Source organism: Takifugu rubripes, chromosome 2 (assembly GCF_901000725.2).
Source record: "Takifugu rubripes chromosome 2, fTakRub1.2, whole genome shotgun sequence".
NCBI lineage: Eukaryota > Metazoa > Chordata > Actinopteri > Tetraodontiformes > Tetraodontidae > Takifugu > Takifugu rubripes.
Genome location: NC_042286.1, coordinates 1,308,206 through 1,330,620, shown reverse-complemented (window position 1 = coordinate 1,330,620; position 22,415 = coordinate 1,308,206). Strand labels below are relative to the sequence as shown.

At 42.2% G+C, this 22,415-nt stretch overlaps 1 protein-coding gene across 5 annotated transcripts in view; it reads right to left on the bottom strand.

The window, feature by feature from the left end:
- Nucleotides 1–19,816, bottom strand: part of dglucy (D-glutamate cyclase) — a 28,205-nt gene extending 8,389 nt beyond the window's left edge. The window contains exons 1-10 of one of the 5 annotated variants that reach the window (XM_029832878.1): nt 19,774–19,816; nt 13,505–13,633; nt 13,269–13,422; nt 12,701–12,787; nt 11,143–11,281; nt 7,961–8,111; nt 7,726–7,848; nt 6,624–6,842; nt 3,161–3,278; nt 43–185 (exon numbers count right to left, since the gene is read on the bottom strand). In XM_029832878.1, the coding sequence (XP_029688738.1) occupies nt 43–185; nt 3,161–3,278; nt 6,624–6,842; nt 7,726–7,848; nt 7,961–8,111; nt 11,143–11,281; nt 12,701–12,787; nt 13,269–13,422; nt 13,505–13,607 (1,237 nt within the window). In that variant the 5' untranslated portion in view covers nt 13,608–13,633; nt 19,774–19,816. Of the gene's footprint in view, nt 1–42; nt 186–3,160; nt 3,279–6,623; nt 6,843–7,725; nt 7,849–7,960; nt 8,112–11,142; nt 11,282–12,700; nt 12,788–13,268; nt 13,423–13,504; nt 13,634–16,068; nt 16,291–16,971; nt 17,187–18,012; nt 18,088–19,773 lie in introns of those variants that run through there. The other 4 variants (XM_029832879.1, XM_029832877.1, XM_029832880.1 and 1 more) reach the window with 4 other exon arrangements.
- Nucleotides 19,817–22,415: the final 2,599 nt, after the last annotated feature.

Below are 22,415 nucleotides of genomic sequence, written 5' to 3'. Positions count from 1 at the left end.
ACATACATAAATATGAACATATATACAATGTGCATTTCTTACCTTTTTTGACGCATTCATTTATAATGTCCCTGTTCAAGTTCACAGCTCTTCTGTCTGTTATAATTGTCACTTTTTTCCCCAGAGATAGCAACATGCTTGCCATGGCAATGGCCCCTGGTGGACCATCAGTTTCATCTGGTGGACTGCAAAATAAGAAACAATGAAAGTAAACTGAAGCAGAGAAAGTATGTATTAATGCAGTTGCAAGAAACAGTATGAACCCTTTTTGGTTACTTGGATTGCTGCATACATTGGTCATGGAAAGTGTTCTGACAACAATAGGCAAACACTCTGCTAAAACTAATTCTGCACAAACAATATGTTTACATATTTTTTAATGACCTAAACAGGGTGGTGGTGCAGGGTGGAAAAAGTATGTGACCCTTTCAATTTAATAACCGGCTGACCCGACTTTGGCAACAATTACCTCAACGAAACAGATCGGACCTGCAAAATGGTCAGGAGCAATTTTGGACATTCCGCTCGACAAAACTCTGCAGTTCAGCAAAAATCTTGAGATGTATGTGAATCGCTCTTATGAGATCATACCGTCAATCAGGTTAAGATCAGCGGATTCTGTTTTGATATAGGTTTTAATGCAAGTCTTGATAAACTAATTCATTTTTACGTCGAGGAAAGCATCTGTCCAGGCCCTAAGGCATAAATCAGCCCGAAACTATGTTGCCCCCTTCACCATACTTCGCAGCCGAGATGAGGTTTTTAATGGCGGTGTGCCTTGCCATTTTTTCCCGCAACACATCACATTGTGTGTTTCTTCCAAACAACTCAATTCTGGAGTGTGTCCAGAGTATTTTGCCAGTAGTCCTGTGAAACATCCAGGTGGTCTTTTGCAAACTTCAAACGTGCAGCAATTTTATTTTGGACAGCAGTGTTTTCCTCTTTTGTTCCCTCCCATTAACTTCATTACTTTTTAATGTTTTACCTATTCTAGATTTGGCAACAAAAATGTTCAGAAATGTTCAGTAAGTTTTTAACTGACACCAAAATTCTTCACCTCAATAAGCATACTGTACTGTGCTCTTGCAGTCATGTTACATTCCGCCTAGGGGTACTCAATTTGTCACCCAAACGATAGGTGGCAATTGAGTGTGATAGAAACAACTTCAGAGTGAGTCAAGGGCAATACCTTTATGTAAAGTTATGAGTACTCCAAGGCAAATTGAGGTACAAAGCAAAACAATGAAAATAATATAAGATAAAGTAGAGCTTAAAGTGACAAGTGTGTTTAGATTGTTAGTTAACTGAAGATTATTCCAGGAGACATAAACAGGGAAGACTGACCTCCCAAGCTCAGTATGGATTTCAGGATTTTTTCAGTTCCAGCCAAGTTACTTGAGTGGGTGTTGGGTTAGTTGAATGAACAAATATTGAAGGTATGTATTTGGAAAGTTTGCCAATGTCTTAAATAAGTCACGTCTTTGAGCTAGCAACTAAGCTATACAGGGGGCAAAATAACAAACAATCCCCCACATTCTCCATACACAAAAACTTATCAGTAATCAACAAAAGGGAAACAAAACCAAACTCTAACTTCCCACGACATAAACAAAATTGTTTAACAGAAAAGGAGGCTCACTCATACTAAATATCATCACCGTTGGACTTCAGTGAGGTCACACTTTCACGACAGGCTCATCTTCTAAAAATTGCTCAACGCTACGTCACATATCTGTCTTTCACTCTCTGACTCTCTGCATTCTGCACATAAACACAGAAAAAATGTGTGCTCATCTACAGGATGAGCACAACCAGGGAGAGTGGCAACCTTGCTGAACTTTCCCAATCTGTAGACAGTCTAACCATGGGCACCTGCATGGCAAGTTTTTAGAGATACATTTGGAAACCATTTCCAGCTTCATGCATTGTTCACATCAGGCAATGCTTATTGAGGGCAGTAAAACAAAAACTGTTTTTGTAGGGCAGGGCAAACCAAAACCTCGAATATCCTTACATTTATTGGACTCCAGAATGGCTGATTCCTGGCTCAAATTAGCTCTTGCAGAAGTCATTGATCTGGGGCTTCATATACAGTGGGACCTCTACTTACGAACATCTCTACATGCGAAATTTTCAGGTTACGGAACGTCTCAACGGGAAAAATTTCCTCTTGTTACGAAATAAATTTCAGGATACGAAAGGCAAAAATACGCTACCGCTGCTACTCGCAGCTCGCGGAGTTTAGCGAACGCAAACATGCTTGTAGCTGCTCTGCCATTGGCTATTGCCTAGCATCTTCCTGTAATCCCATTGGCTAGGAAGGACGTCAATATGTACACGTTTGTGTGTATCCCAGCGTCTTCTTCGTCGTCTTCGGGATTTATTGTGGGTGTTTTTATGTTTGTCCATTAGATGGCGGTGTTACCACAAGTGCTAACGTTCGCTGCTAGTAATGACGGCTAATGTAAGATTAGCCTGTAATAAAGTTCATTTTGTTCCTAGAGAAGCCTTGCACTGAATTCCTACATTTATTGTGCGGTAATCTAATTGTAACATTTATTTGTTACATGTTTTGATGCATTTTTATGATTTATAAAAAAAATTGTGTCCGAATTTTTGGGGGCTTGGAACGGATTAGGGCATTTACATGGAAATCGCGTCTCTACTTACGTAATTTTCAGGTTACGAAACAACTTCCGGAACCAATTAATTTCGTAAGCAGAGGTCCCACTGTACTTCATGTTAAAAAAAACATGAAAAAATATTTGTCAGTTTTGGAAGTTTTCCAATATAAAAATACCATGTAACTCAAATCATAACCTAAATATAGAAAATAAAAGCATTATTCTAATGAAAATATCAAATGTTAATGCACTCTTAATCTTTCATGAACAACATGGGCAAATTAATGTGTTTTACATTACACTTTTGACATGTCTGCTAACAAAAAAGACTCATTAAAAAGTAAAGAAACCATGGTATATCCATAAAGATAACTTGGATATTTAAAACATATTTTTGTTCTTAAAATATAAAAAATAAAGATTTTGACCGATTATAAACTGCTCATATTTTCACAGTTTATTTTCAACATTTGTGATTCTTTTGAAAAATAAAATGAGTTGTCTATGCACACAGTACATTTCAAATATGTTGGTACCTGTACATGTAGTGCGTGGGGAATCCTGTTGTTATTGCAACAGAGGATGCATGAGAGAGTGCCAGACATGATAGCAGAAGTTCATCCTCAACAAATAAAGCTTTAATCCCCCTTTGACCTGAAGAATGGGAACACACACTTTAGGCAAGTTCTAATAGCAAAATTTAGGATTCACAGAACATTTGCAACTGAATAGCTTCTAAAGACAAAAGGTGGAAAAAAATGGTCTAGAATACTATTAGTACAGCTTTTATTACTTTCAAGGGGATATGTTGTTTGCATATTTAGAAGTACAATAGTCTTCCAATGAATTGATCAATGTAATGTAATCCACTTAGAAAATACTGAAAAGTACTGTATATTAGATTTAATTCAACAAAACTGATATCTTGGTCACAAAAACGTGTCACAAATTATGGATATTATCTCATAAAAAAGAAATATACTGTATATTATCCAAATATACCCCTCCTGGGCTACCACCTTATCGTGGTGGAGGGGTTTGCGTGTCCCAATGTATATTGGAGTTTACCCCGGTGGATGAGAGGGTAGCCTCCCTTCGCCTTCGGGTGGGGGGAAGGATCTGACTGTTCAGCGTATCCACCCTTTTTGAAGTCCTTAGAGGGAGTGCTGGAGAGTGCTCCTTCTGGGGGCTCCCTCGTCCTCCTGGGTGACTTCAATGCTCATGTTGGCAATGACAGTACGACCTGGAGAGGTGTGATTGGGAAGAACGGCCTTCCTGATCTGAACCCGAATGGTGTTTTGTTATTGGACTTCTGTGTTCGTCTCAGATTGTCCATAACTAACATCTTTTTCAGGCATAAAGGCGTCCACATGTGCACTTGGCACCAGGACACCTTTGGCCGCAGATCGATGATCGACTTTGTGGTCGTGTCATCGGATTTGCGGCCGCATGTTCTGGACACTCGGGTGAAGAGAGGGGCGGAGATGTCAACTGATCACCACCTGGTGGTGAGTTGGCTCCGATGGTGGGGAAGGATGCCGGACAGACCCGGCAGACCCAAACGTATTGTGAGGGTCTGCTGGGAACGCCTGGCAGAGTCTCCTGTCAGAAGGAGCTTCAACTCACACCTCCGGGAGAGCTTTGACCATATCCCGGGGGAGGCGGGGGACATTGAGTCCGAGTGGACCATGTTCCGTGCCTCCATTGTTGAGGCGGCTGACCGGTGCTGTGGCCATAAGGTGGTTGGTGCCAGTCGTGGCGGCAATGCCCGAACCCGCTGGTGGACACCAGCGGTGAGGGATGCCGTCTAGCTGAAGAAGGAGTCGTATCGGGCCTTACTGGCCTGTGGGACTCCTGAGGCAGCAGATAGGTACCGGCAGGCCAAGCGGAATGCAGCTACGGCTGTTGCCGAGGCAAAGACCCGGGCATGGGAAGAGTTTGGTGAGGCAATGGAGAACGACTTTCGGATGGCCTCGAAAAGGTTCTGTACCACCATCAGGCATCTGAGGAAGGGGAAGCAGTGCACTGTCAACACTGTGTATAGTGGTGATGGTGTGCTGCTGACCTCAACTCGGGATGTTGTGGATCTGTGGAAGGAATACTTCGAGGACCTCCTCAATCCCACCAACACGCCTTCCAGTGAGGAAGTAGGGCCTGGGGACCTGGAGATAGGCTCTCATATCTCCGGAGCTGAAGTTGCCAAGGTAGTCAATAAACTCCTCGTTGGCAAGGCCCCGGGGGTGGATGAGATCCGCCCAGAGTTCCTTAAGGCTCTGGATGTTGTAGGGCTGTCGTGGTTGACTCGACTCTGCAACATCGCGTGGACATCGGGGGCAGTGCCGCTGGATTGGCAGACCGGGGTGGTAATCCCTCTTTTTAAGAAGGGGGACCGGAGGGTGTGTTCCAACTATAGGGGGATCACACTCCTCAGCCTCCCTGGTAAGGTCTATTCAGGGGTACTGGAGAGGAGGGTCCGCCGAATAGTCGAACTTCGGATTCAGGAGGAGCAATGTGGTTTTCGTCCTGGGCGTGGAATAGTAGACCAGCTCTACACCCACAGCAGGGTCCTCGAGGGTGCATGGGAGTTTGCCCAACCAGTCCACATGTGTTTTGTGGACTTGGAGAAGGCATTCGACCGTGTCCCTCGGGGGGTCCTCCGAGAGTATGGGGTGTCGGGATCGCTGATACGGGCCGTCCGCTCCCTGTACGATTGGTGTCAGAGTTTGGTCCGCATTGCTGGCAGTAAGTCGAACTCGTTTCCGGTGAGGGTTGGTCTCCGCCAGGGCTGCCCTTTGTCACCGATTCTCTTCATAATTTTTATGGACAGAATTTCTAGGTGCAGTCATGGTGTTGAGGGGGTCCGGGTTGGTGACCTCAGGATCGGGTCTCTGCTTTTTGCAGATGATGTGGTCCTGTTGGCGTCATCGGCCCGTGACCTCCAACGATCACTGGATCGGTTCGCCGCCGCATGTAAAGCGGCTGGGATGAAAATCAGCACCTCCAAATCCGAGGCCATGGTTCTCAACCGGAAAAAGGTGGAGTGCCTTCTCCGGGTCAAGGAGGAGATCCTGCCCCAAGTGGAGGACTTCAAGTACCTTGGGGTCTTGTTCACGAGTGAGGGAAGAATGGAGCAGGAGATCAACAGGCGGATCGGTGCGGCATTCACAGTAATGCGGACTCTGCACCGGTCCGTGGTGGTGAAGAGATTTACCAGTCGATCTTCGTTCCTACCCTCACCTATGGTCATGAGCTTTGGGTAATGACCGAAAGAACGGGTCTAGATCACGGGTACAACCGGCCGAAATGAGCTTCCTCCGTAGGGTGGCTGGGCTCTCCCTTAGAGATAGGGTGAGAAGCTCTGCCATCCGGGAGGAGCTCGGAGTAGAGCTGCTGCTCCTCTGCGTTGAGAGGAGCCAGATGAGGTGGCTTGGGCACCTAGTCAGGATGCCCCCTAGTGAGGTGTTCAGGGCATGTCCCTCCGGTAGGAGACCCCCGGGAAGACCCAGGACACGTTGGAGAGACTATGTCTCTCGACTGGCCTGGGAACGCCTGGGGATACCCCCGGATGAGCTGGAAGAAGTAGCTGGGTAGAGGGAAGTCTGGGCTTCTCTTCTTAGGCTGCTGCCCCCGCAACCTGACCCCATATAAACAGTAGAGGATGGATGGATGGATTATCCAAATAAGATATTTGGATAAGATATTATAGATAATATATTATAATATCTTATGACTAAGATATTTGGACTTGTACAAGTCCAGTTGATGCAGAGATCTTATTTGGATAACTATGACCTGAATGATTGAAAATATTCAAAGGTATACTGTATATTAAATATAAAAATTATTAAACTAACATGCAAGTCATTAAAACATGTTTGCTCTACAATTGTTTTACACTTTTATACCGCAACTCATTCTTGAGGGTGTTGATGTTGTTTATTAACTTTAATGTTAATGGAAATGGAAAGATGTATGAATTATGCCAATTCAACATTTTACCTGGGTCTTCACCGATGATCTTCTCCATCTTCCGGATTTTGTTCACAGCCCTTTGAGATGCCAAACTATACAGCAAGGGATTATGGGATATCAGAAAACAACGAGGGATGAATTCACTGGTAGTAAGGTTTGTTGACTCAGAAGGTGGATTTATTGAGGGTTCTTGAATGTCACTGAGGAACATGCAGCCTGGTGAGTGACTGAATGCTAGAGAAGGCTCTAGAAAGATATAGAATATGAAGGTAAGCCAGACCACTGTGCATTACTGCAAGTCAACCTGAAAGTGACTTGTCAAGCCAGATTGAAGACACTTCTGTTCAGATTGAAATAGGTCAACTGCTTTTCACAAGACATATCATCTCTTAAAGATTCAAGGAGGATTCAAGTTTCTTGTTCCATATATTCAAGGAACAGAGAATTGAAATAACACTCAACATAAACTATAATAAAAGGACAGTGTCTGTGTGTGCGTGTGTGTGTGGAGGGTGAAATAAGATATGGGGGGCCTAAAGGGCAGAGTTTAGTAGTGGTAGGGGGGTATAGTGGGTAGAGTTCTCCAGAGGGAGCATAAGGAAAAGGGGAAGTCTCAGATAACACTGATTATATGAAAGTGAGTTGTGGAAAATGTATGTAAGAGAGGGTAGCTGGCTGTGTTCACGATGTACTGTACAGACTTCTGGCAGGAGACAGTATAGTCTCCATACCATGCCATGAAGCAACAGTCAGGATGCCCTCAATGGCGGCCCAGTATAAGATGCACACGATGTAAGGGTGAGGGCCAGATCAAGAAGTGATGCAATGGTATTCTTTCTGGATACATTGATATGTATGCAAATTTAAATTGGATTGGGGAGGCAAAGGGGTTAGTGGCCAACAATGCTGTTGTGGCTTTACTCACCAAAATGATTCACAATCCAACACACAGTAAACCAGCACAGTATATGACTATCAGAGATTCCCAATAATTAGTCATAACTAAAAGAAAGGCACTTGCATAAGCTGCAAATTATTTAAAAAAAGCAAACAAACAAAACCCACAAATAAGCCCAGTTGACCTATTTCAAGATGAAGCGAAGAGTACAGAATCAAACACATTACTCACTGCTGCTGAGGATGGCTTCAATGGCAGTCACTCCACAGGCCCAGAACACTGTAACATCACCAGTCTGCAGGTCCACACATTCCCCATAGTCAGGTTTGGATAAATCCTGAATCCCCAGGAAAGCTGGACAAACCACACCATATTACTGTCATCAGTATAAACATGTTTGTTTTGTGTCTGTTTGTGCGTGAGAGAGAAATATTGGGAGGATAGGGGAGTAGAGAGAGAGAGAGACCTGGATCTCCTATATGTACTGGCGCTCCATGTGCTAATGGGTTTAGATGGGTAACATTCACTGCAGCATCCAACAGTGCTGATGGAATAGGACGCATAGTGACCACGAGAGGGCATCTGAAAACTCCAGCACCAACACAGAAAAGAGATGTCTGCAGAAATGAAACAACAGTGTTACAAAAAAGTTACTATTTATTTAAAGTAATTATTTACACCTAATATATAAATATTTTTAATTGGAGTGGCATTTATTGAAATAGGGGGGTTTAAATAGCAAAAAAATCAAATGTCCTATGGGAGAGGGCTTGAAAAATTCAAGTTGTTTTACCCCTATTCGAGGGCCCACATTGTTATGGTACAGAAAGTGCATCACTCTTTTCTCTTAGCTTCATATATGTATATTCTTACTACTCACATATGCAGAGGTCATGTTACAAGTTTTGCTGTACAGCTGTTCTCTAGCAAAGTTTAAAGGGGCAGTGAGTAGAAACTCGCCAAACAAACCATGAATATTATGACAATTCAATTCAAATGCACATTTGTCCCAGATACTATCAGAGAAAGATGCAACTCTCTGTGGGTGGTATGTAGATTGGCCTTCATCTTTCAGGATGATAGTTTTGATGGATATCCACTGGTACGCAAAGTTGCTATCATGCTTAAGCCCCTTTATTTTAAAGGACTTTCTTTTACTGGATCGATGGTCCTTGAATCATTGGACCTATAACACTCCCCGGACTGGTGGGCTGTCAGTACTCTCTTTCTTGTGTCCTCTGATATTTCCTTTCCTGGTGGCATTCTTGAGCTGTATGGAACTATTGTGGTTTGGTTGTTTTTCTCTCCATTTTAATTAGTGCTGGCTGAAATATAACTAAGGATGTTTCATTTTAGTGGTCTGCTTATATGGTTTATTAGGAACTCAAATGTGTCAGATTCAGATTCAGATTCAGATCCAGATCCTGTATTGTCCCACACGGGGAGATTTACAGTGCAACAACAGCAGCAAGAGCACTCAGAGAAAAATAAGATAAAATCAAATAGAACAGGATTTGGAATATACAAAGAGGATGTATATTTACAATAATCCAGATAAATGGATACTCGGCCTCTGTGTACCTGTACATAGTACAGAGGGTGAATACAATATACATATCAGAATATATAATATTCAGATTGTGCTAGCGGGCGTTATGTTTATTGTGCAGTCTGACAGCAGCCGGCAGGAAAGATCTGCGATACCTCTCCTTCACACAGCGAGGGTGGAGCAGCCGCTCACTGAAGGAGCTGCCCAGTGCTGTCAGGGTGTCCTGTAGGGGGTGGGACGTGTTGTTCAACATGGATGACAGCTTAGCCATCATCCTCCCGTTTCCCACCACCTCCACTGAGTCCAGGGGACATCCCAGGACATAGCTGGCCCTCCTTACCAGTCTGTCCATCCTCTTCCTGTCCCTGTCCGTGATGCTACTGGACCAGCAGACTATCCCGTAGAAGATGGCTGATCCCACCAGAGTCATAGAAAGTCCTCAGGAGGGGTCCCTGTACTCCAAAAGACCTCAGCCTCCTGAGCAGGAACAGTCTGCTATTGCCCTTCTTGACAAGGGCGTCTGTGTTATGTGTCCAGTCCAGGTTATTGTTTAGGTGAACACCCAGGTACTTGTACGACTCCACCACGTCAACATCCGTTCCCAGGATGTTCACTGGTGCAGGCGGGGGGTTGTTACGCCTGCGGAAATCCACCACCAGCTCCTTGATTTTGCCGGCGTTGATCTGGAAGTTGTTCCGCAGGCTCCAGTCCACAAAGCCCTGAATAAGTTCTCTGTACTCCGTATCGTCCCCATCAGTGATGAGGCCGACAGCAGCAGAGTCGTCAGAGAACTTCTGGAGGTGACATGAAGATGTGCTGTATGAGAAGTCCGCGGTGTCGAGGGTGAACAAGAAAGGAGCCAGAACTGCTCCCTGCGGGACACCGGTGCTGCAGAGAAGCTGATCTGACAGGGAGCCGATCTGACACCCTCACAAACTGTGGTCTTTGTGTGAGGTAGTCCAGAATCCATGTTGTGAGGTGGTGATCCACCCCAGCTACCTCCAGTTTGTCCCCCAGCAGCCTGGGCTGGATGGTGTTGAATGCACTGGAGAAATCAAAAAACATGATCCTCACAGTGCTTCCAGCCTTCTCCAGGTGAGTGAGGGAGGTGTGGAGGAGGTAGATGACGGCATCGTCCACCCCGATGCTCGGCTGGTAGGCGAACTGCAACGGGTCCATGAAGGAGCTCACCAGTGGGCGCAGGTGATCGAGGATGAGTCTCTCCAGCGTCTTCATCAGATGAGACGTCAGAGCTACCGGCCTGTAGCTGTTGAGCTCCTTGGGGTGCGGTGTTTTCGGCACTGGGACGATGCAGGACGTCTTCCACAGCTGTGGCACTCTCCCCAGCCTCAGACTCAGGTTGAACATGTGACTGAAGATCCCACACAGCTGGTCTGCGCAGGACTTCAGGAGCCTGGAGCTGATGCCGTCCGGACCTGTCGCTTTCCTGGCCCTGTTCTTCTTCAGGGCCTTCCTCACCTGGTGTGGTGTGAGGGACAGGCTGGAGCAGGGAGGTGTTGGTGGGGGGGATGGGCATGGGCCAGGGTGTGAAGTGTCGGGAATGTGTGAGCTGAAGTTCATGAGAGAGGGGGAGGAGGGGGGACAGGAGGAACAATGGGTTGCGGGCACAGACAGTGGCGGGGGTAGCAGCAGAGGAGACTGGGCTGGGGGAGGGGTGGGTACCTGATCAAATCTATTGAAAAACAAGTTCAGGTCGTTAGCCCACCCCCGGTCGCCCACAGGTTGGGACTTCTGCTCCTTGAAGCCCGAGATGGTCTTCAGGCTCTTCCATACCCCACAGATGTTGTTCTGCTGCAGCTGGTTTTCCATCTTCCTCCTGTAGTTGTCCTTCTCCTGTCTGATCTTCCTCCTCAGTTCCCTCTGCACAGTCTTCAGCTCTTCCTTGTCTCCAGACACAAAAGCCCTCTTCTTCTCCTTCAGGAGGGCCTTTATGTCTGGGGTGATCCAGGGCTTGCTGTTGGAGAAGCTCCGTACAGTCCCAGTGGGTACGGTGTTCTCCACGCAAAAATGTTCTGATCTCTAACCATAATTCAAGGATTAAACAGTTTGTTTGAAAGAAATAGGTATCCATAACATACCTTGTACATGCTGACATTAGTGCCCTGCTCCACATTCCTCACAGGAATCCCAGCTTCCTTCAAACTGCCCTCAAAGCCAAAGCTGCAGCCCAAATAGAAACTCACCATGCTTGACCAATAATTCTGCTCTGTTTGAGATCTGTAGGCATAATTAAAATCAGACATCGAATCAAGAACTAAAATCAAAAAGTATTTCAAATTATTGGGCAATCAAACCAATAAGTCAGTTTTAATTTTGTTAAGAAGTCACAGAGTAGATATATTTTAAATGTGGTTAACTATGCTTTTAATGTACTGCACTGCAGGCTGCACATTTAAAATATAATCTATAGAATTCGTATGCTAAATTAATGTGCATGCCTATTAAAATATTTTCAAAAAATACATTTAAACAAAAAAAGTTTCCTTTTGCATTTGTTTTGCAAAATAAAACCTTAAACTTTGTTGAATTATTTAAACTATAGAGTATGTGACCTCCTTTCCTTTCAGCGAGGGACAGAGGCTGTAGGGATAATGGCTGTTATTGGGGTTTTAAAGGCTTCTCTGCTGATGCTGTGCTTGAATTTCTTTGCAGTAGTGGCCTTGTGAGCCGTATTGCTTCTCATCATTGTGAATTATGTTCTTTATTGTTAAACACAAATTCTTAGGTTGAAATTGGTCAGGACATAGAGAGGTCACATTTAAAGCCGTAAGATGCCAATCAGTTCAGTGAAGGACTTGTCTTTGACTTTTGGACCTTTACCACTTGGCTTTTGATTCCCTCACGTTTCTTGCCCATTGTGGAAGATAAAGAGTACTTGATTACGGTAGTCATTACTGAATCCTGCAGAACATGATTCAGAAAGCTTTATAGATCAAAACACAAAATGCTTAATGAAAGCCTTAAATTAATCTTTTATAATTGCAATGTGAATTTATAATCTCTAATGATGTAATAAGTATTAACATTCGATCACGTTCTGGATAACTTCATTATGTGATTTCTATAATTATTGTATTAATGGTCTAACCTAATCATTAAAGATATTTTTTATAACAACAATTAACTTCAAAAATATTGTTTTTTAAAAAAAAAATTACATATATACAGTATGTTGACCAAATGCAATACTTAAGTTGACATTCTTCCTCAATAAGACAACTTGATTACCATAGACTAGCCATTACCATAGACTAGCCATGACCAAAGTCCACTGACATTCCACTGTAGTTTAACTACCAGTAAACTTATTGCTAAAGATCATGAGCAAACCTACTAGCAATTGGATTTAGCGTGTTTTATTTGTCAAGCATCACACACAATCACACTATCAAATTTTAGACAAGACTGGGCAACAATGTTGGTGCGCTTAAAAGGATAATAACATTCTCTTCTCCTCTAAAAATGATTTACCACAAAAAGGTGTCACATGTTTTTGACCCCAAATAGAAATGAAGCGGTTAAGAAGACGAGACAATGTGTTCTTTGTCTTGGACTCTGACGGGCAAGTATATTTGTGCATACAGTATGCTCTGCTCCAAGTAATATGATAAAAACCCTCAAGAATATGCAATCTACCTTATGTCACTGCTGTAAGACTGCAGATTGGAGATAGTCTTCACCAATTTGCCATTTTCATACACATTGTACTCAGAAATATCTGTCCTGAACACAAAAAGACAAGACACGTTGGCAAGTAACAATGAGAAAGTAAGAGGGGAAACAAAGGAAATGGGAAAAGTATCATCTTAATTTGATCACAAACTTTCAACAAATAATTGCATGGATGATTCCTTGTAAACGGTTAAACCAGTGAAATTTAATAAACTTTGCTTGTAGTGGGTTTATTTTTCAATTCTTTTTTTTTTTAAACATTACAGGATATACAGAAATAAGAAAATACAAACAAAGCTATCAATAGTAAAAGGGGAAGATTTGTACTGTATATTGCAAAAATGAAAGAAAATTAATAAAATTAATGAAAACCCAAACCATAACTTCATCCTTGGGGCACATAACAGATTATGATCCCATATCCCCCAAAAAACAAACAAACTAACAATGAAAACAACAAAATATTTTATCTTTTTGTCATCACCAAAAAGGAGCATGCAGCTGCTTATCATTGATATTGAGTGCGATTTACCTTATGTCAACACACTTGGCAAGAGGTGGGCAAGACGACTGTCCCGATTTGCTGCGATACAGCAGTGGCAAAGGTACAGGATTCTTCTGGCAGAATTCTTCAAAGTCATCAGCTAATTTGTCAGGCAGGATGATGACATTTGCCTGTTGGTATCCTATCACACACAGAAAAGCACAATGCAAAAACTCCTTACCTGCTCTGCGCCCCCCAAACACACACACACACACACATCTTACCATTAGCTAATCCAGTTGTATTTCTTATTCTGGGATCCTCAGACCTGATCAACAATCTCAGTTCGGCAGGAGTTAGAGACTTTAGATTATCCGATTGCTCCATTTTAGCACGTACACTTCCGGAAGATACTGTAACAGTACAAGCAGACCAGAAACAAATCTTCAGACGTGACTTTTAAACCTCTCTGCTCTTATCAATGATTTATGGTGATGGGTGTGTTCAAGGAGTTGCCTTGTTTGAACAGGACATTGTGAAATCTGATTGGTTAACCCAGGTGCCAAGTTTCCAAAACATGATTGTAAATGTAAATATAAAATGTAAACACACAAACCACATTCTTGCTTTTAGTTGTAGGTACACCTTAAACCAGAGAGGCAATAATACATGCAGCAATGTAATGTTGAGCTTGCGAAGAGAGACAGGGGAGGAGAAGAAATGTAATTCAGGATCATTATTCAGTCAAAACACCAAAAGGTAATCATTTAATTCCACACATCATCAGCCAAGGTCCCCATACTCTGTCAGGTATTCAAACCTACACCACAAAAACTGCAGATTTCTGTGTTAAATGTGAAAAATATGCAATGGCTGCATGATTTCAAAATTTGCACGTTTTGGTTGCAAACAGTCCCATATATCTAAACAGAAAGATGGAAAACTTTTACAGTCAGGGCTTAAAGTTCGAAGAAGTTGTAATTTATTTTGAATCTGTGGTGATGGAATTTAAAGTAAAAAAAATTAAAAAGGAAATCCTCAAAAGCACATATGTTGCAGTCTGATAAAAGAATCCCGACCTGGAGTGACCTATATTTGAATGCAAAAACACTATTCTCAGGGGGAATTTAACTATATTTGCAAGACATATGATTTAATTTAGGTTGACAAGAAATGATTGACTGTCTCAAAGTAGATTTTTTAGCTAGGTATCTATGAGCTTGATATTAACCAACTGACCATTTTCTCTCATATATGGTGGTAAATAGACATACTTTCTTTCTTCCTTTGACTTTCACACAACCACCTGATGCCTTTTATGCTCTCTCCCCCTCTATCTGCCACACACACATTTACACACACGTACAGCCACACATCCTGCTTGCTGTTTAAAAGCAGAACCACTGTATTGTGTTTCCAAACATAAAATGTTTCATGTAGATAATCTGCCCTGATATTGCATTGTCTTGTGTATCGAACTGCATTGGTGTAGCGTGACATAGTGAAGTGGTGTGTGTGAAAAGGTGTGTTGATGGGAAAATTTTGGTATGAAAAGAGGAAAAGTTGTGGTGACTGTGGGAGGAAGTGATTCAGAGGAAAAGGAGATTACGACATCAAATTAGCTAACCTCAATGCACCCCTTGGCATCCAGTTATTTTGGGGCAAGTACAGCTAGTTTTAGACAAATTGGAACTAATGATAACAATTTGGTTTGCAGATCAATTTTGCTTAGAACTTTGATTTAATGGGTGCTGAGGCGGGCACAGTGCACTAAATGGTGACAGCTGTTGGAATTATATTAACCTAAGTTTGGGGGACAAACACTGGAATTGGAGCTTGCTTTGGCCTGGAAATAGTATTACTTCGAAACCTGTGATAACTGGTGCTCGCTGTGTCCAAAACCACCCTCGATACCCTATTAGTGCACTCAATAGTGTGTGTGTACGCCATTTTGAAATAGTGCCCGCTGTGAGCATCGCTGTACCCTATGTAGCACACTCAATGTATCCCACAATGCACTGAAAAAAGTAATGTACAAACGATGCACCCTAACTCAGAAATGTATCCCATCAGCCTTTACCGTATCACGTGACTGTTATTATTATTTTTTTTTTTTTTAAAAAGGTAACTTCCACTGTGCGGTTTGATATATTAAATGAAATTTTTGGGGCAATAAGAGATCAATGTCTAGTTTACCATTGTTTTCAGTGGGGTGCAATATGATCAGCTTAAAATATATTTTTTTAAAAATGCACTCAATACTGTGTTAAAAAAAATAAAATAAACAACCTTCACCGTTTGCCCCCCTCCTCACTTAAATTTTTTCTTTGGAATCTTCTGTTCCTCACCAGGCGACATGATCTCAGTAAAAGAATATTTACAAAGATGAAAAGTAGCTCTGGAGCCATTTCTTGTTGAAAAATTACTTATTAAATGTTTTCAGTACAGCAGAATATGATTTGAGAATGTACCATCACGTCTTGGCACTAATTATTTTAGGTAATAAGTAATTGCCATTTTATTATTATTGACAATGATATTTTATTTTACTATATAAATTCTAGCGTAAAATATTGCATTTCCAAAAAAGAACCGCTGAATGTATTGGGGTGTGTTTCAGATGGGTTAAAATAATTAAATGGACCTGGCCATGACGTAATTTTATGTGCGCCGTAGTGTCCGAGTGATAATTTTAAATTCAGTGCACTACGTAGTTAACTCAATCCAAGTCCCCCCATGTAATTAGTAGTGAATAGGGAACTAGTGTGTAATAACTGTTGCTTCTTAGGAGTTTATTTTACATATCTACTTATTAAACTGACCCAAAGGCCGGTGATAATAGGCTCACCTGTAATATTCACATTTCTTCTAGGTATCTTGCTGCTGTGAAGATACGCTCGCTGTGTCCGAAACCACCCCCTATACCCTAATAGTGCACTCAATACTGTGTACGTCATTTTGAAAAAGTGTCCAAATGCTGAGTGAACATCGCAGCAGTGCACTCAATGTATCCAACAATGCACTGCAAAAAGTAGTGTACAAACGATGCACCCTAACTCGGAAAATGTATCCCATCAGCCTTTACCGTATCACGTGACTTTTTTTTTTTAAAGGTAACTTCCACTGTGCGGTTTGATATATTAAATGAAATTTTTGGGGAAATAAGAAATCAATGTCTAGTTCACAATTGTTTTCAGTGGGGTGCAATATGATCAGCTTAAATTTTTTCTTTGGAATCTTCTGTTCCTCACCAGGCGACATGATCTCAGTAAAAGAATATTTACAAAGATGAAAAGTAGCTCTGGAGCCATTTCTTGTTGAAAAATTACTTATTAAATGTTTTCAGTACAGCAGAATATGATTTGAGAATGTACCATCACGTCTTGGCACTAATTATTTTAGGTAATAAGTAATTGCCATTTTATTATTATTGACAATGATATTTTATTTTACTATATAAATTCTAGCGTAAAATATTGCATTTCCAAAAAAGAACCGCTGAATGTATTGGGGTATGTTTCAGATGGGTTAAAATAATTAAATGGACCTGGCCATGACGTAATTTTATGTGCGCCGTAGTGTCCGAGTGATAATTTTAAATTCAGTGCACTACGTAGTTAACTCAATCCAAGTCCCCCCATGTAGTTAGTAGTGAATAGGGAACTAGTGTGTAATAACTGTTGCTTCTTAGGAGTTAATTTTACATATCTACTTATTAAACTGACCCAAAGGCCGGTGATAATAGGCTCACCTGTAATATTCACATTTCTTCTAGGTATCTTGCTGCTGTGAAGATACGCTCGCTGTGTCCGAAACCACCCCCTATACCCTAATAGTGCACTCAATACTGTGTACGTCATTTTGAAAAAGTGTCCAAATGCTGAGTGAACATCGCAGCAGTGCACTCAATGTATCCAACAATGCACTGCAAAAAGTAGTGTACAAACGATGCACCCTAACTCGGAAAATGTATCCCATCAGCCTTTACCTTATCACGTGACTTTTTTTTTTTTTTTAAAGGTAACTTCCACTGTGCGGTTTGATATATTAAATGAAATTTTTGGGGAAATAAGAAATCAATGTCTAGTTCACAATTGTTTTCAGTGGGGTGCAATATGATCAGCTTAAATTTTTTTTTTTTTAAATGCACTCAATACTGTGTTAAAAAAAAACAAAAAACAAAAAAACAACCTTCACCGTTTGCCCCCCTCCCTCACTTAAAATTTTTCTTCGGAATCTTCTGTTCCTCACCAGGCGACAGGATCTCAGTAAAAGAATATTTACAAAGATGAAAAGTAGCTCTGGAGCCATTTCTTGTTGAAAAATTACTTATTAAATGTTTTCAGTACAGCAGAATATGATTTGAGAATGTACCATCACGTCTTGGCACTAATTATTTTAGGTAATAAGTAATTGCCATTTTATTATTATTGACATTGATATTTTATTTTACTATATAAATTCTAGTGTAAAATATTGCATTTCCAAAAAAGAACCGCTGAATGTATTGGGGTGTGTTTCAGATGGGTTAAAATAATTAAATGGACCTGGCCACTTTTACCCTCGACCGGGGTCGTAATTATTATACAACACCATGATGTAATTTTATGTTCGCCATAGTGTCCGAATGATCATTTTAAATTCAGTGCACTACATAGTTTACTCAATCCAAGTCCCCCCATGTAGTTAGTAGTGAATAGGGAACTAGTGTGTAATAACTGTTGCTTCTTAGGAGTTCATGTTACATATCTACTTATTAAACTGACCCAAAGGCCGGCGATAATAGGCTCACCTGTAATATTCACATCTCTTCTAGGTATCTTGTTGCTGTGAAGATACGCTCGCTGTGTCCGAAACCACCCCCTATACCCTAATAGTGCACTCAATACTGTGTACGCCATTTTGAAAAAGTGTCCAAATGCTGAGTGAACATCGCAGTAGTGCACTCAATGTATCCCACAATGCACTGCGAAAAGTAGTGTACAACCGATTCGGAAATGTATCCCATCAGCCTTTTACGGTAGTGTAGTTTACAATTGTTTTCACTAGGGGTGCAATATGATCATCTTAAAATAACAACATAAATGTGGAAATCAATCTACCATCAAATGTTGCAGCAGGATGGAAGTGGGTGGTGGCAAAGTGTTATTAAGGACTGTATTTTATTGCTGTAGCTTGGAATCTGGTGTGATCACAATCAGAAATTACACTATCATCAGAAACTACACTGATGGACTTCTGCAATTTGTTTATGTCCTTGTTCCAATTTGTAGAGTTATGTTGAAGGATATTGGCCTCACTGGAATGCTGACTCCAGCACAAGCAGCAAAAAAGTGGGAGAACCTTAAAAAAAAACCTACAAGGTTTGTAATAATTGTTTTAAATTTGGTCTAAATGTGACAGACTAATAATTATAGCAAATGTTGCATTACTGTTTGAATTATCCACTTATTCCCTATTTGTAGGAGCTTCAGAGGCCACCAACAGGATCTGGCACTGAATCTGGGGAGGTCACTGCCGACAAGTGGAAATAGTTCCCTCTCGTGGATGAGGCAATAGGTGGCAGGCCCTTTATTCGGCCCCCATGCCTCATTGCCTCAGCCTGGGGGGAGAGCCATTCATTTTCTGAGGCAGGCTCCCCAGATTCAATCCTAGATAAACCTGATGGAGAGTCAGGGACAGAGGAGGAGGAACCAGCGCTAGCACCACGCAAGCGCCAGCGGCGCGATATGATCCTGGAGCTGCTGGAGAGGGCCGAGGAAAGGGCGACATGAGAGGAAGCCAGGGAGTAGACACTTTTAAGTCTGATAGATAAAATGTAAAAAAGAATATATTAAATTGTTTAAATCAAGTTAACTTCCATCAAAGATTGCTTTCTTGGCATCATATGGTTGATAACAAATGCTTTATTCAAAGTTTAAATTTAATTGATACAGTTTTGGATTTTGAAAAGAAAACTATTTATACAAACACACACACATATAAACACACATTCCTGCGGAACAACCTCCAGATCAACGCTGGCAAAACCAAGGAGCTGGTGGTGGATTTCCGCAGGCGTAACTGTTCGGACTTTTGAGTCTTGGCCCTCCGAAAAGGCCCACAGGAAGCACACGGAAGTAATAACTCGTGGTTATTTATGATGTTCTTTTATTTTAATCACTGTGACCACAGGTCATAAACCTGAAATTAATCCAAAATGAAAAGTTATATAAAATTGTCACTAGACAGTAATCATTTAGCTGCACATATAGTCTAAATAAATTACACTGGATCAAAATCACTAAATTATACAGCACAAGACAATATTTACCAGTAGAAAGTTAACATTTTACATGCAGAAGAAAGCTGGCTAAAGGTAGCCCGAGATGCTAACTAAGTTAGCTTATCGCTAACTAAGTTAGCTTATCGCGCTTAGCGATCAGCTTCTAGCAGAACAAACTTACTAAACTTACTAGCTTACTAGAACAAACATTCTGTAAATATCACAGCAAGCAGTTATCATCTTTTACATGTATAAATTATACTATTAACTAACTTAACATTAGCTTACCAATGGGCAGTGTGCTCCTGTGTAGCTCCAAAGCAAATTTAACGGCTTGAGAGTAACCGTAAACCCGGAAGTCACCACGCCCCTTTCACACTAAAATGCTCAACTTCAAAACAAATGAAAGATGACTAAATCTTTAAATAGCCTATTTAAACCTTTATAATAATGATAAATAACACAAAATGTAAAGGACTTAACACAAAATTCAGAGGACTTAACAGTAACAACCCCCCGCCTGCACCAGTGAACATCCTGGGAACGGATGTTGACGTGGTGGAGTCGTACAAGTACCTGGGTGTTCACCTAAACAATAACCTGGACTGGACACACAACACAGACGCCCTGGTCAAGAAGGGCAACAGCAGACTGTTCCTGCTCAGGAGGCTGAGGTCTTTTGGAGTGCAGGGACCCCTCCTGAGGACTTTCTATGACTCTGTGGTGGGATCAGCCATCTTCTACGGGATAGTCTGCTGGTCCAGTAGCATCACGGACAGGGACAGGAAGAGGATGGACAGACTGGTAAGGAGGGCCAGCTCTGTCCTGGGATGTCCCCTGGACTCAGTGGAGGTGGTGGGAAATGGGAGGATGATGGCTAAGCTGTCATCCATGTTGAACAACACGTCCCACCCCCTACAGGACACCCTGACAGCACTGGGCAGCTCCTTCAGTGAGCGGCTGCTCCACCCTCGCTGTGTGAAGGAGAGGTATCGTAGATCTTTCCTGCCGGCTGCTGTCAGACTGCACAATAAACAGAACACCCGCTAACACAATCTGAATATTATATATTCTGATATGTATATTGTATTCACCCTCCAGAGGCCGAGTATCCATTTATCTGGATTATTGTAAATATAAATCCTCTTTGTATATTCCAAATCCTGTTCTATTTGATTTTATCTTATTTTTCTCTATTCTGCTCTTGTTGCTGTTGTTGCACTGTAAATTTCCCCGTGTGGGACAATAAAGGATCTGAATCTGAATCTGAATCCAGGAGACCCAGTGACTCATCACCATGTGACCCAGCAGACAAAGGGGAGACACCTCAACAGAAACTAGGTGAACGACCCGACCAACGACCCTGCTAACGACTCTCAGGTGACCACCCGGATCATTAGCATGCAAATGGTCCACAGGGGCTATATATTTTCAAGCTCTCTCCCCAGCGATTTCAGAACTGAAGAAGCCTTCTGGATAGAAGGCGAAACGTCTTCAAGAGAAGAAACCCAGTCCAGTTGACAGAGAAAACTACCTTGGACATATAAAGAGGTTGCATTTATCATATTGTTGGGATTTTTTTTAAATGACTATTTCCAAAAATGGAACCCAAAAATGATTCAAATTAAAAGGAACCTGCCAGAAAGAAAGACTTTATGATGCAGCCAGGTTGAACAGACATCATGCTCCAAAACGCTGGATTATGAAGACCAGTCCTAAATGTAATCACAGTCTTGGAGAGCTGGTGGGAGGTGGGTTGGTGCTGACAGGGCTGCAGCCAGGCTGTTCCTAATTTGCTCTCCACATTGTAGGTCTGGCTGCATTTGACCAATGTCTTCTGAAGCAAGTGCCTCTTCTGAGGGTTCCATGCTGTCACCATTCCGCAAGCACACATTGTGCAGAATGGTGCAGCATGAAATGACCTTGGTGGCAAATGCAGGCTTCACCTCAAGAGCTTTAAGAAATATTGCCCGCCATCTGGTCTTCATAATCCCAATTCTATCACAGAACAGGCTTTTGCATGATGTCTGTTGAACCTGGCCACCATCATATTCGCTCTCTGTACGGTGTAACCAGGGCTAAAGGCCTGGACATACAAGGATAGCCACCATCCCCAACGATACAATATCCCTCAGGTGGGTACACCATCATGAACAGACAGAGGCCCGTTTCTCAGGAATCGCACGTCATGGACTAAAATCAAATCAATCTTTATTTATATAGCGTCTTTTACAATCAAAATTGTTTCAAGGCGCTTTCCAGAATCCAAGGGTCTGACCCCAGACAAGAAAGAGTGGCAAGGAAAAACTCCCCTTTAAGAAGAAGAAACCTTGAGCAGAACCAGGCTCATGTAGGGGGACCCTCCGGCTGGGTAGAGAGAGAGGAGAGGGGAGAGGACAGGTAGAGGATAGAATAGGTAGGGGAGGAGAGGGAGAGGAGAGGAGAGGAGAGGAGAGGAGAGGAGAGGAGAGGAGAGGAGAGGAAACCATGACCCAGTCGGGTGACAGAGGCCTGTCAGGTGATCATGTTTCTGGGCCCCGGCAGCCTCGGCCTATAACAGCATAGCTAAGATGTGACCTAACGATTAGACGAACCCCTAAGTATGATAATTTGTCTGTCTATGATAGTAACTGGAACTACAGAATTAGTAACAATAAGCTTTTTCAAACAGGTAGGTTTTAAGCCTAATTTTAAAAGTAGAGATGGAGTCAGCCTCCCGTACCTGGACAGGGAGCTGGTTCCATAGCAGGGGGGCCTGGTAGCTAAATGCTCAGCCCCCCATTCTACCTTTAGAGACTCTAGGGACCACAAGTAGACCAGCATTCTGAGGACGGTGCAGTCTATTGGGCTGATAAGGTGTCACTAGCTCCTCCAGGTAGGATGGAGCTAGGCCTCTGAGGACCTCATAGGCCAGAAGAAGAAAAATTAAA